This window comes from Ochotona curzoniae, unplaced genomic scaffold (genome assembly GCF_017591425.1).
Source record: "Ochotona curzoniae isolate NIBS_2020 unplaced genomic scaffold, NIBS_Ocur_1.0 contig_3520, whole genome shotgun sequence".
Lineage (NCBI taxonomy): Eukaryota > Metazoa > Chordata > Mammalia > Lagomorpha > Ochotonidae > Ochotona > Ochotona curzoniae.
In genome coordinates this window covers 8,843,715-8,855,844 of record NW_024465894.1, presented here as the reverse complement: position 1 = coordinate 8,855,844, position 12,130 = coordinate 8,843,715, and the positions used below count along the sequence as shown (strand labels likewise).

General features: G+C 45.0%; 1 protein-coding gene across 3 annotated transcripts in view; it reads right to left on the bottom strand.

The window, feature by feature from the left end:
• PTPRT (protein tyrosine phosphatase receptor type T) overlaps nt 1-12,130 on the bottom strand; it is a 918,862-nt gene that overhangs the window by 161,735 nt on the left and 744,997 nt on the right. Inside the window, exon 14 of one of the 3 annotated variants that reach the window (XM_040981457.1) lies at nt 283-339. The exons of the other annotated variants lie outside the window; for them this stretch is intronic. Within the exon in view, the coding sequence (XP_040837391.1) occupies nt 283-339 (57 nt within the window). The remainder of the gene's footprint in view (nt 1-282; nt 340-12,130) is intronic. 3 annotated transcript variants of the gene reach the window in all.

Sequence of the window (12,130 nt, the reverse complement as noted above, 5' to 3'; positions counted from 1 at the left end):
CCCTCAGGAAAAGGCATAGAAACAGATCTTCCCTTGTTCATTATTGTGTCTGTCAGCGATTGCACAATTGCTGGCACATCATAGGCTCTCAGTAGGCATTGGTACAATGGGTAAATGGAAGAGAGGGTGAATGCATAATAGAGGGATGGATGGGCTGGTTGGTAAATGAATGGGTAGCATGGAGGGGCTGCCAGTTCCTCTTTGGTGCACTTGGCCTGGAGGACTCACTGAGTATGAGCCACTCTCACTCCCTTCCCACCCACCCAGGGCTCTGGTGGTCACCTGTAGTGAGGAGGCAGAGTGGAGTCCCCGGGGTCACCTGGGCGCTGCCCATTGGTGCTGACCACAAGGAAGCCAGTCCCCAGGCAGCATGCAGAAGAGAAGGAGAAAAAGAAACACATGAAACCGTGTGGTACAAAAAACCAAAACTGTAATATTTGTGGCTCTGAAGAGCTCACACTAAACAGCAAAAGAACATCATGTGCTAACTAAATAGGGCGTGAAATAGATCTTTAAAATGACAGCACCTGCAGAATGCCAGGTACTCTGCTAGGTGCTTCACACAATGTCATAAAGGTTTTGAAAAGTCCAGAAAGGTCACCATGATGGTAAATGAACCTGGCATTTCCTCACACAAAGTCCATCTCCTCTACTCTCTCCTCCCTTCTTTAGCTGTGCCACCCATGCAGTTTCTTAGCCACCTTTTTCCGTTTCCTGACTGCTCACTTCTGCTCAATCACTTGACTCTCTCAGAAATACTGTTACCTCCTTTTCTGAATGTCATTCCCACTTAATTAAAACCATTCTTGTATCATTTGCATAGCCCTCTGTCTGTTCTGCCCACCTCCTTTCTTGCTTTCCTTCAATCTACTCTCTACCCTTTAGTTGAAACGCGTCAGTGTCCTCATGGTCCTCCAGATACCTTTCAAATCCCTTATCCCAGCTCACATATCCTCAGTGATAAGTCCCCTGCCAGACTTTGTAGTCTCATCTCTTACCATCCCATGACCAAACTTGGCTCATTCCTAAGCACAAGAAGCAGCCTTCCAACTCATCAATTCTCCCTACCTCCCAGCCCACAAGCCCAATGTAAGTTGGTCACTGCATGGGACACACTTGCTCCTGCTTCTTCCCCTAGCAGACAATCGCTAATCCTGCAGGTATTTGGTATCCTTTCCTTCTGGGGAGTCAATCACATTTCACTGGATCTGGGACAACTGCTCCTTTTTCACACCATGATCTTCTACTTCCAGCTGCCATGAAGTCAACACACTGTATCAATAACTTCTCATGAATTCTTGAGTGTCCCTGGAGGTGTCTCTTTCACGAGTGTACTCTTGTGATCTTGTATTACACCTAACACACAGTAAGTACTCACTCAATATTTGTTGAGACATAAATGAGAGAGTGAATGAAGAGATAGTGAGTCAGGAAAACTCGTAAAACTTGCGCAAGGTCATAAAACTAGTAACTGGAAAAGGCTGTGATCTTTCACCTGCTAGTTTACTCTGCAAGTGGCTGCAATGGTCAGGGCTGCACCGATCCAAAGCCAGGAGCCAGAAGCCTTTTAAAGGTCTCCCACATGGGTGAAGAGTCCCAAAGCTTTGGGACTCTCCCAGGCCACAGGTAGGGAGCTGAATGTAAAGTTGAGCAGCCAGAATATGAACTGGGTACCCAAAAGGGATCCTGGTGCATGCAAGGGAAGGATTTAGCCACTGAGCCATTGTGCTGGGCCCCTGGTTCACCTTGCTTCCATGTTCTTGCCATTTTAAGCCACCCACTTGCATCTCTACAGAACCTGATACATAGGGTTGGAAGATACCATATGCTTGGACGGAGGCTGCAAGCTTATCTCATGATTCAACCACCAATGCTCAGAGTTTTTATCCAACACAGAGTCCTTATGCAACTGCTAAACAGAAGATACATCATCTCAAAGCATCACAATGGGTACTTGACCAGCAGTCATACTGTACAATTTGATCACCAGTGAACAGGGATCGTACTCCTCCTCCCTTGATGGTCCAGGGAGCTTTGGCATTTTCAAAGCAGAAAGTGGGAGCCACAGATTTGGAGGCCAAATTTAGCTCCGACTGTGTTCTATGTGGCTAGGAATAGCTTTTCCATTTTTCAATAAGTGGGTAAAAAAGAAGAGTAATATTTTGTGACACATGACAATGATATAAAATGCAAATTCTGATGTCTATAAGCAAAGTTTTATACAGACACAGATGGACTCGCTTTTAGATGCATTATCTATGGCAGCTTTTGTGCTACAATGACAAAAATTGAGCTGCTGTGACAGAGAACATAAGGTCTGCAAGGCTGAAAATATTTACTATCCAGCCGTTTACAGAAAAGTCTGCTAACCTCTATTCTGAGTGGCTATTTTTTAAAATCTCTTTTTTTTTCCCTGAACATTTTGAGGTGGATAAGATAAGGCTCCCTGGCCTTGCTTCAGAACAAGAAACAGAAGGCATGAGAGAAGAGATGAATCACCGTCCCTGCTCAGCTTGTACAGGTCTTGCGTTCTGCAGCCTTGGCGGTCTCAGTCCCTCTGTCGCTGTCCACTGTCCAAGCTGTGGTCATGGTGTCCCTTCACCAGAAACTGCAGTTCATGACCCCAGGTACTCCCACAGTCTCTGGACATTATTCCTTAATCTACTATGGAACTCTGCAGAGTCCTGCCACCGTCAGCAAGACCTTGACTGTTCGTCAATTCACCTGGGGATAATGACATGCTAGTCACCATTCCTGTGCCTTCATCCCACTCGTGTTCAGCAGCATGCTAACTCACTACCAGTGATTTGTGCATCTACAACACTCAGGGTGGCTTTCTGCCTTCCTCTCCAACCTTCTTCAACATCATAACTGTCATTCTTCTATCAAAGCTTGTCTCAGGGACCATACACCACGAGAGGGTTAGTTTCCATTCCCCTTGTCTGTGTTCCAGTGATGCCCTGAATTTATCTTTACTATAGCTTTTATCCTGGATTAATAGATCTATTGGTCAGCTCTTCCATTAGCTGCTGCCTGTTCAGTACTTATGAAAAGGCAAGAATTATACTCAGAATTTTATAGCTCATTAGGTTCAGGCAAAAATGAACTTTTTAAACTCTACGGAAATGAGGGACACGTTTTTAACACTAAATTGCATTGAATAAATATTTACTGAAAACTATATGAGTATGTGAAATTGGCTCAGTAGTCTGCACTTACTAATTGTGCTGCTTGTAAAACCATAAACATTTTGTAAGTTCATGCCTTTTCCCACTTATAAAGCAGGGGGGAAGGTAACAGTAAGTTTATACTGACATTATTTTCAGGATTAAATAGAAAGTAGCTAAAGCCTTTATTTGGCTGGCAGGCCAAGAAAGGTGTTCTCCTTTCTCATATCTCTTCCAGGACCACAGCCCATGTGGCAGTCGGCAGTCATGCTCACTTGCCAGGAGATGGAAGAGATGAACATCTGGACATATGCAGGGATGGGCAGGAGAAGAGGTTTCTAGTGGGTGGAGAGGCAGCTGAGTAGCTATGGGTGGATTACGAGTCTCAGCAGAACATGAAGGAAACAGAAATAGGAAGAGGCCTTCTATGCGAAGGCCATCATCCTGGAGAGCACCAGTGTTTGCTGGATCTGACCCAGCTCTCCTTAGCAAGTCAACCTGCAGTCAGGTGTCACGTGACTAATTCCCACCAAGGCCATAAAAGGCATGAGTCACTTCCAAGTGAAGTATTTAAGATCCTAGTTATTGCCCTCAGGGTTGCTCTTCCTCTATCCTGTTGTCTTTGAGGCCATACTTAGATTCTAGATGGACAACAAATAAGCCCTTGTGATATGAAGCTTTTGGGGACCAATTTGTTATTGCAGCAGAGCCTAGTCTATCTTGACTTATCCAGCTGGAGAAGAGAAAGATGTCTTCTTCTTCTCATCAAATATTCCAGGCATAATTCTTCTTTTTCTTTTTTCTTTTCAGCAGCAAGATTCATGACCTTCCTCTCACTGAAGCTTCTCAGCCACATTCTGTGCCATGCGTTTGTGACTGGGAATATTGAGACCATGAAAGCAAGAATGTGGAGTGCAGGGGCCAGCCCAATGGCTCAACTGGTTAAACATTTACCTCCAAGTGCTGGCATCCCACATGGTGCTAGCTATTATTTTGGCTGCTCCACTTCCCACCCAGATACCTGCTTGTGGCTCAGGAAAGCAGTGGAAGAGGGTCCAAGTCCTTGGGACCCTTCATCTGAGGGTGAGAGGCCTGGGAGAGGCTCCTGGCTCCTGGTTTCAGATTGGTTCAGCTTTGGCCGCTGTGACCATTTTGGCAGAGAACCAGCAGATTAAAGACCTTTCTCTGTCTCTCTTTCTCTCTGTAAATCTGATCTGCCTTTCTAATAAAAAATAAATAAATCTTAAAAAAAAAAAGAAGGTGGAGTGCAGAAGTATTAGTTCAACAGACTATCCTTCTGCCCTGTGGAGTACAACCCGTATGGGAGCCAGTTCATGTCCCAGCTGTTCCACTTTCCATCCAGCTCCCTGCTCATGGCCTGGGAAAGAGTGGACAATGGCCCAAAGTCTTGGAACCCTGCACCCACATGGGAGACCCAGAAGAGGCTCCTTGCTTCAGGCTGTTCTGGCCTTTCTGTAAATTTGCCTTTCCAATAGTAAATAAATAATAAATAAATATTGAAAAAATAATGTGGAGTGCTAGCAACTTCCTTCCTGAGTTCCTTCTTGTCTAAAGAAATGAATGTTGAACGCAGTGAGGTACCACTGGGCTGCAGATGGCCTTGGAGCAGAGAGCCTTGAAGATAAACTAATTTCTTGGTTTATTAACTTCAATATGTTGTGGAAGTGAAGAAAGTTGTGGGCTTTTAGAGCTTTCTCAGCTCCTGCTCCAGATTCAAGTCTTAACTCAGATACCAGCAAACAGAGGCCAAAGACGATCACACTCTCAAAATAATTTTACAAATCAGTATTTGAAAATGGCTATGTGAAGGGTGGGGAAGAAATAGAAGACAGGGTCCATCGTCTCTCACATAGCTATTCTTATATTGTGAAAAAATCCAAAATCATGCCTTGGGATCAGAGATGAAGTACAATTCTTAGGGAGCTGGTGCTTTTTATTGAAGCCCATAGAGCCAAAATGGTGTGATTTTTTGAGAGGGGACAGCAATGTTGGTTGCATTTCATTAATGAATGCATGTCAACCTGTACTTCTACCATCACATCATAATATCACGCCAGCACACAGAGCCCTGTGTGAATTTTTGTCGACCTAGGTTACTCTCACTGGAACACAGCGTTAAGATCTTATTAGTTGGGACTGAACGCCTCATTTCTCAACCTTATGCCTAGGTGATACCAAATTTTTCAATTCTCTAACTCTTGAATTTCAAAACTCATCCTTTTCCCTTTGCAAGATGAAAAGTGATCAGTAACAGCAGATCTGAGTTAAAGGCAGAAGTCTTGAGTGCTTGGTAGATAATTTTCATTTTCTAATTTAGAGGGATAGGGTGGGACTCCCCAGGCACACACTAGAAGAATGAGAGTTGATCTGGGCTATTATTCCTGGATTTTATTGCATCAGCTTTTGTCTTCCTGAGGGCGGTAGGGGAGAATAGACTGTGTGTGTGTGTGTGTGTGTGTGTGTGTGTGTGTAGGGCATGTAGCTTGAGTAAGTCCAGAGTAGGATGTGGGGAAAGGACAGAAGGGAACTAGGGAGTTCTGCCTGCTCTTGTAGTAAAGAACACGTTAAACAAAGCATTGATAAATTGAAAAGCGATTTTAGTTTGTTTTTATGGTGCTCTTTTGATATTGCTCTTTCTAGCACTCACAACACTTCCAGAAAGATCTAGATTTGTCTTTTAGGATTTAGAAGACATTGGCTGAGACCAAAAGAGGCCACTGAAGTTCAGATTCTCCACCTGCAAAAGTCATCTTGCTGGACTTGGCTATAGAACAATAGCACTGCCTCACCCCAACCCACCAAACACGCTGACCTTTCTCCTCTAAAAGTTTGAGACTATTTATAAAGGTAAAACAACAATTGAGATTTTTCCAACAGACTCTTTCACTATCACTGTTCTTCTCGCAAGCCATCCTTCCATATGGACCCCACTCTAACTTCCATAGCTAGATTCGGGCCTGGTGTGGTCCTGGATTCCTCTTGAAATTGGTGAGCAGATGGTGAGGAAAAGACAATGCCATCACCCAAGGCTAGCAAAAGGAAAAGCAAATTCCTATTGACACGTATTACATATGATCAACAGAAATCGATCACTGTTCGACAGGATCTTAAAGTAACCTAGTGCTGAAAGCTGGGCCGGAATCAGGCCTTTCTCCTCTGCTTGAGTCTTTTCAACAACGGCTGATGTGCAGCACTGTAGAAGAAATGACTGGTACCTGGGGCTCTGACGTTTGTCCTCAAGAGAACCGACCTGTGTTTAGTAGGTCTGGCTTCCCAGGTCTCACCTGAGATAAGGGAGAAGGAAGGAAGTTCATTGCTTATCATCTATTATCTTCTTGAGCCCTTAGTAGAATGAATTCATGATCCCAATTTTGAAAGTGATGAGAGAGAGATGCTAAATATTTGTGCATGGTCAAAGTTTTGGAGTCAGGATTTGAGTGTAAGCATAATTCATTTGTTAATATTCCATGCAGCATCTCAAGGAAGCTTTACATTTTAATAAGACACAATCTTCCCTACAGAATTAGATCATTGTGGGGTGAGGGTTGCCTAGTGGATGATCCCCACATCTCCCACTCCTGTGGCCTGTACTCTGTGGGTAAGGATGCCATGGACAACACAACGCTCCCCAGAATGTGCCCCATTCTTAGCACCTGCACAATGAGGACATCTTACCGGTGAATGACTACTTATTGTCTGCTGGTCCCTGCAGGAGTGAGAAGCCATTATGGGAATAGGAGAGAAATACGCTGGATGGAATATTTTACTTCAGGTTTAGCTCTTAGCAAAAGAAGGCCTATTTACAGAAGAACATCAGCCATACCTTTTGCCTACTGCTGTTGGGACAATGGTTTTATTCCATTAGTACCATCGGGGAGAACAGAGCTATTGGTAACACTGGCCCCTTATCTCATGCTTCATTATTCTGAAGTTCAGCTTTCAGCACCTACTCCAAGGGGGTTGTTTTAATGGGATCATTAGCAAGTGTTTACTAGATTAAAACTGTGGCTGTCTTCTGCAAAGCAACTCTGCAAATGGCTTCATGGGTTTTTGGATTTATTTTGTCTCAATGACTCGGCTCTGTTTGCAAATCAAATCAAAGCTGATTTTTCTAACTGCCACTCCAGTGCACACAGCAGGGAGTCTGGAGAGCCAGCTGTGTTCCCTTGAAGGTTGGTGCCAGAGACAAGAGTGAGGCTGCCTGCTGGTGGCCAGAGTGGTTTCAACCAACAACAGGAAGGAAGCAAGCAGGTACCTGCTTGGCTCCGACCAAGGCGAGGGGAGCTGAATAAGCAGCCAATTTTATTTTCTAGAAGGAGAAATGACAGGATCTGAATGTCTCAAGTACTGATGGGCAAAACTAATAGGCCAGTTTGGATGTACAATACTGGGTTTTCTCCAATGGAAGTGTATGGAAGTGACCACAAATCACTAAGGGGATTGTGAGATTCTTGTGACAGCAGATACCCAAGCAGAGATTGGCTGTCCTTTTTGTTACTGAGGAGTGCAGGTGCCACAAGTCATCCTGTATCTATACTATGTTTACTCCTATCTTCCAAGAGGATAGCCCTGACAGGAAGCTTGCATTGAAGAAAATAAAATCATGGGAGGATAAAGACTGGCCCTCTATCCATCGATCCACCCATTGACCTACTGGTTTACTGAAGCATCTGTGCGCCCACTGATCCATCATTCACTAAAACACCCATCTATCTACTGGTTCACCCATTCATTCATCCATGCAGGATCCATTCATGCCCGCTTAATCAATGTGTAAATCTGGCATATTTTTTTTTCTTGAGGATGAATGTGTGCTAATATCTGAGACACAACAGCGCTCAAAATACGAACAGTCCTGGACTTACAGGACTTACAGTCTAGCATGGAATCATACATTATATAGTTTGGCCAAAAAAAAAAATCCCTATATGGCTATAAGTTGTGATGTGTGCTATGAAGGAAAGAACAGAACATAAAGAGGAATGGGAAACACTGGGGATTTGTGATAGACAAAAGCGCAGGCTGGTTTCCTGAAGAAGTAAGAAGGGAACTGTTGTCTAGATGCTGATCTGTGAAGGACATGTCCAGCATGTCCTTTAGGTAGAGGGGACGGGAGGAGCAAAGGCCCCGAGGTTATGGGGGACTTCATGCATCTGAAGGGCTAAAAGGAGAGCAGTGAAAAGCATGGAAAGCCTGCAGGAGGCTTGAGGTTTGCGAGGCTCAGATCACAGAGACAAGTCTGGTGATGGCAGGCCCACAGACGGGCAAGAGAAAGCAGAAAGATGAACAAACGGCTGGGTATACGGAGGGAGCTGGGGGAAGAGTTAGACAACCAGGAGACAGAGTGGGTAAGAGTTTTGATGGAACTGGGCATCAGACTCCCAAAGACGAATGCACTGGTGTGGTTCCAGAACTGAGTGACTCCATCAGAGATGAATCTGTTCTCGATTTTCTCTGTCCCAGCCTGAAGGGCATGGAGCTCCATCATCAGCTGCAGCCTTGTGGATATCTTCTATCAGATGGGATAATACATCTTACTGGGGGAAGCTTCTCTCCTTGAGCTCCAACACTTCCGAGGTCTGCGTGCCTTACGTAAGCCCTTAGAGGCTCTATTTTCCCCACAACTGTGTATGTACATGGACATGTTTAGCTTCCATCTTCAACCTGAGACAGAGGTGGAGCTCCTCCCTTGCCTTCCAAACGTAGGACAAACAATGCTGGATGGATCTGAATGTTTTTCCCCCTTTCTTTGCCCTTTCCTGCATTTGCAGTTTTAATGAGAAGTACAAAACCTCATTTCAAATGGATGTTTTTTCACTCTCTCCCTAACTCTCCACCCTTCAAAGACTGGGTAACATCTTCTTTGCAAACCAACACTTAATGCTTATTTACTCATTGGCTATGGTTTCTTCACTGCTGCTCTGAGCAAATTCATTCCCAGGGTTTGAGTGGACTATGAAAAGGATTTTGCAGTGTTTATTAGCTCCTGGATTTGAGACAATTTCATTAGACTTTTGTTGTACCTCGGCCCAAGGCATGAATATCCCTGTTGGTACCACACTCAGCTCATGACCTTTTGGGTTTGTACACTGTAACCACTGAGAGTGCTGTGGTTAAGGGCTTATGCCTGTGGCTTTCTCAAGAGAACTGGCCTGGAGTGCCACTTCTCTGGGATCTCCTGAGACTGGAAGGGAAGGGCGAAGGAGGGGGAAAATGTGAAAGCCTGATGGGCCTGGGGAGGAGACACAAACCCCGCGCTCCTCGTCTCAAGGCAGCAAAGGTTGGAGCCATTAGCACTCCACTCAGATCTTGTCTGTATTTGACTTCACCTAAGAAGAGGCTCCTGGTCCATCTCTCCCCACGCTTTGTTCCACTTGCCTCTCTCTCTGACAGATCTTTCCGAGATCCCTCCCTCCATCATGTGCACCCAATCTCTGCCTCAGCTCTGCTTCAAGGAAGCTTGTCCTGCAGACAAGGCCCCATCCGACCGTTTGTTGATCAATTCCAGCCCCTGTTTATGACTGAACTCTCATTCCAAGCCTTCAGAACCCTCCAAGGCTAGTGACAGCAAACCCTGGCTGAGAAACAAAGTGAAAATGAATGTGAGTTCATGGCAGTGATCCCCACCAGTGAAAGACTAGCCTTAAAGTTTTGTAGGTGAGTCTGTCCTGATTACACAATCAATGCTACTCTCAGCAGATACCCAGCTCCCCCCAGAGTCTCATAGCTGTGCTAAGGATGCCAAGGTCTGCCTTGAACTACAACAAAAGTGGTGCTTCTCTTTACACTCCTGCCCCGCCATGATGTATCAATCTACTCTAGATGTCTTCTGCATTTACAGAGTCTTGGCTCCTCACATGGGGCTAGGGACATGATTCCTCTTGCCACTGGAGCTTCTGACTCAATTGCACCCTTGCTCTGGGTCCTAAGTTAATTCCCAATGTTAGCTGAGAAGGGATGGGAAGGCACGCAGTCTTCTAAACCACCCAAGTGAACAGGGATCACATGAACACCTACACACCAGGACTGCCTAGGAATCTGGCACATGACTACTTTGGTCCCCATTCAGTACACCATACCAGAAGCAAGGATGATAAACACAACTGTATCACTATCAGTTATAACCATCTATTTAGCCTTTGTTCCCACACTAGATATAGATATCCTAGAGAACAGAAACCATGTCTACTGGGAAACTCACAGTTCTATCAGAGGGCTAAAGAAGCTCAGTACATGGGAAGGAAATACTAGTCATCGGTAAGAGTAACAACCATTTTTCCCCAAAATGCTATTGCAGGTAACAAATAACTTTTACATAATTTATGAAAGGATTTGATCCTTAAGGCAGAGGTTATACATCCCTGCCACCTTCTTCAGTTTCTAGAGCCAATTGCTAAACATTCGGTGCATATTCATGTGTGTGTGTGTGTGTGTGTGTGTGTGTGTGTGTGTGTGTGTGTTGTGTTACACCACTGTAAACCTGAAGCCAGACACAGTGGGAGATATTTACACTCCAAAGATAAGCAAACAGGGTGTTTTTTCTTGTTTATTCTACAGAGGACAAGTCTACCCAGCAGATCACAGGCACAGGTGTGTTCAAAAGTGTTTTGTGGGTGACCAGACAGAGATGAAACAGACCCTGCAGCCAAGTTTTAGGGTGACTGAGCAGAGATGCTGACGTCGAACACATGTACTCATTTTGACAAGTATGTTTCAAGTGTCAAGCTATGTGCCAAGAACATCTTGCTCTGGAAAATTAAAGAAATTACTGAAAATGTTGATTGATGAAGTTGAAGTGCTCCTCATTCGAGCATCTCTCAGGCAAAAGTGTTTGTCCCCGGGCCCCTGGCACTGTTAGGGCTAACATACAATGAATGCTTCACCACCACATGAGGCCAGAGATCAGTCCTGTTGCCACAGAGTCAGCATGTGTGTGCAGGACCAGCTGACCATGCTCGCCTCCTGCCCAAGGTCTCTTCTATACAGCAGGTGACACCCCTACCCGAAAGAGTCTTGCATAGCTTCTACCAGAGACAGGAGAGAACTTCAGCCTACCTCTGGGACCCCTTCTAGCCAAGCTGGTTCCTGCATCTTACATACATGTAACATCCCTGAGGCTCACACTGTGAATGGTGAATACTAAGAGACTCCACTGGGACCACACAGACACTGCTGCTATGTGCACAGGTCCTGTTACAGGTTGGTTTTTAGTCAACCCTGCCCTCCTCCGTAATTTTTATCTTTTAGCCTAAACCCTCAGTGGTAAAGGGGTCCTTGTAGAGGCAATTAAGTTAGAGCATACTGGAGCAAGATATACCCCCTAATCCAGTGTGACTGGAATTATTATAAAGGGAGGCAAGTGGATGCAGATGTGGACATGGGGAGGAGATATGCAAAGCTAAGGCAGAGATTGGCGTGATGCAAGCTGGGGAATAGCAAAGATCATCAGCAAACCACCAGAAGCTAGGAGGAAGATACAGATCTGATTCTTCCTCATGATCCTCAGGAGGAACCGATGCTACTCACACTTGGTTTCTGAAGTTTGACTGCTATCACTGTGAGACAATAATTTATTTTTTAAGCCAATCGGTTTACTTGACATGGATACATTAGTCATAGGAAACCAGTTCAGTTGCTTGCTTTACAACCCTTCAAACTGGGAAGCCCCCAATAGCAGTAAGAGTGAGCAACAGAGGCACTGGAGAGAAGTGAGGGTTCTAGCACACTCTAGAGCCAGATAAGTATCTCACCCAAGAGATGCTGCACTAGGAATGGAGATGCAATGAATCTGAATGAATGCTTGGAGGTGTCCCAAGTGCCTAGCTGTCCTATTCCATGGGATCCACACAGCTGGCCACAGACACCAGTTGGACCCTTCATGTTTAGGACAGGAAAGCAGTCAGATGTTTCATCACCATAACACTGGTCTTGAGTTTGACCGA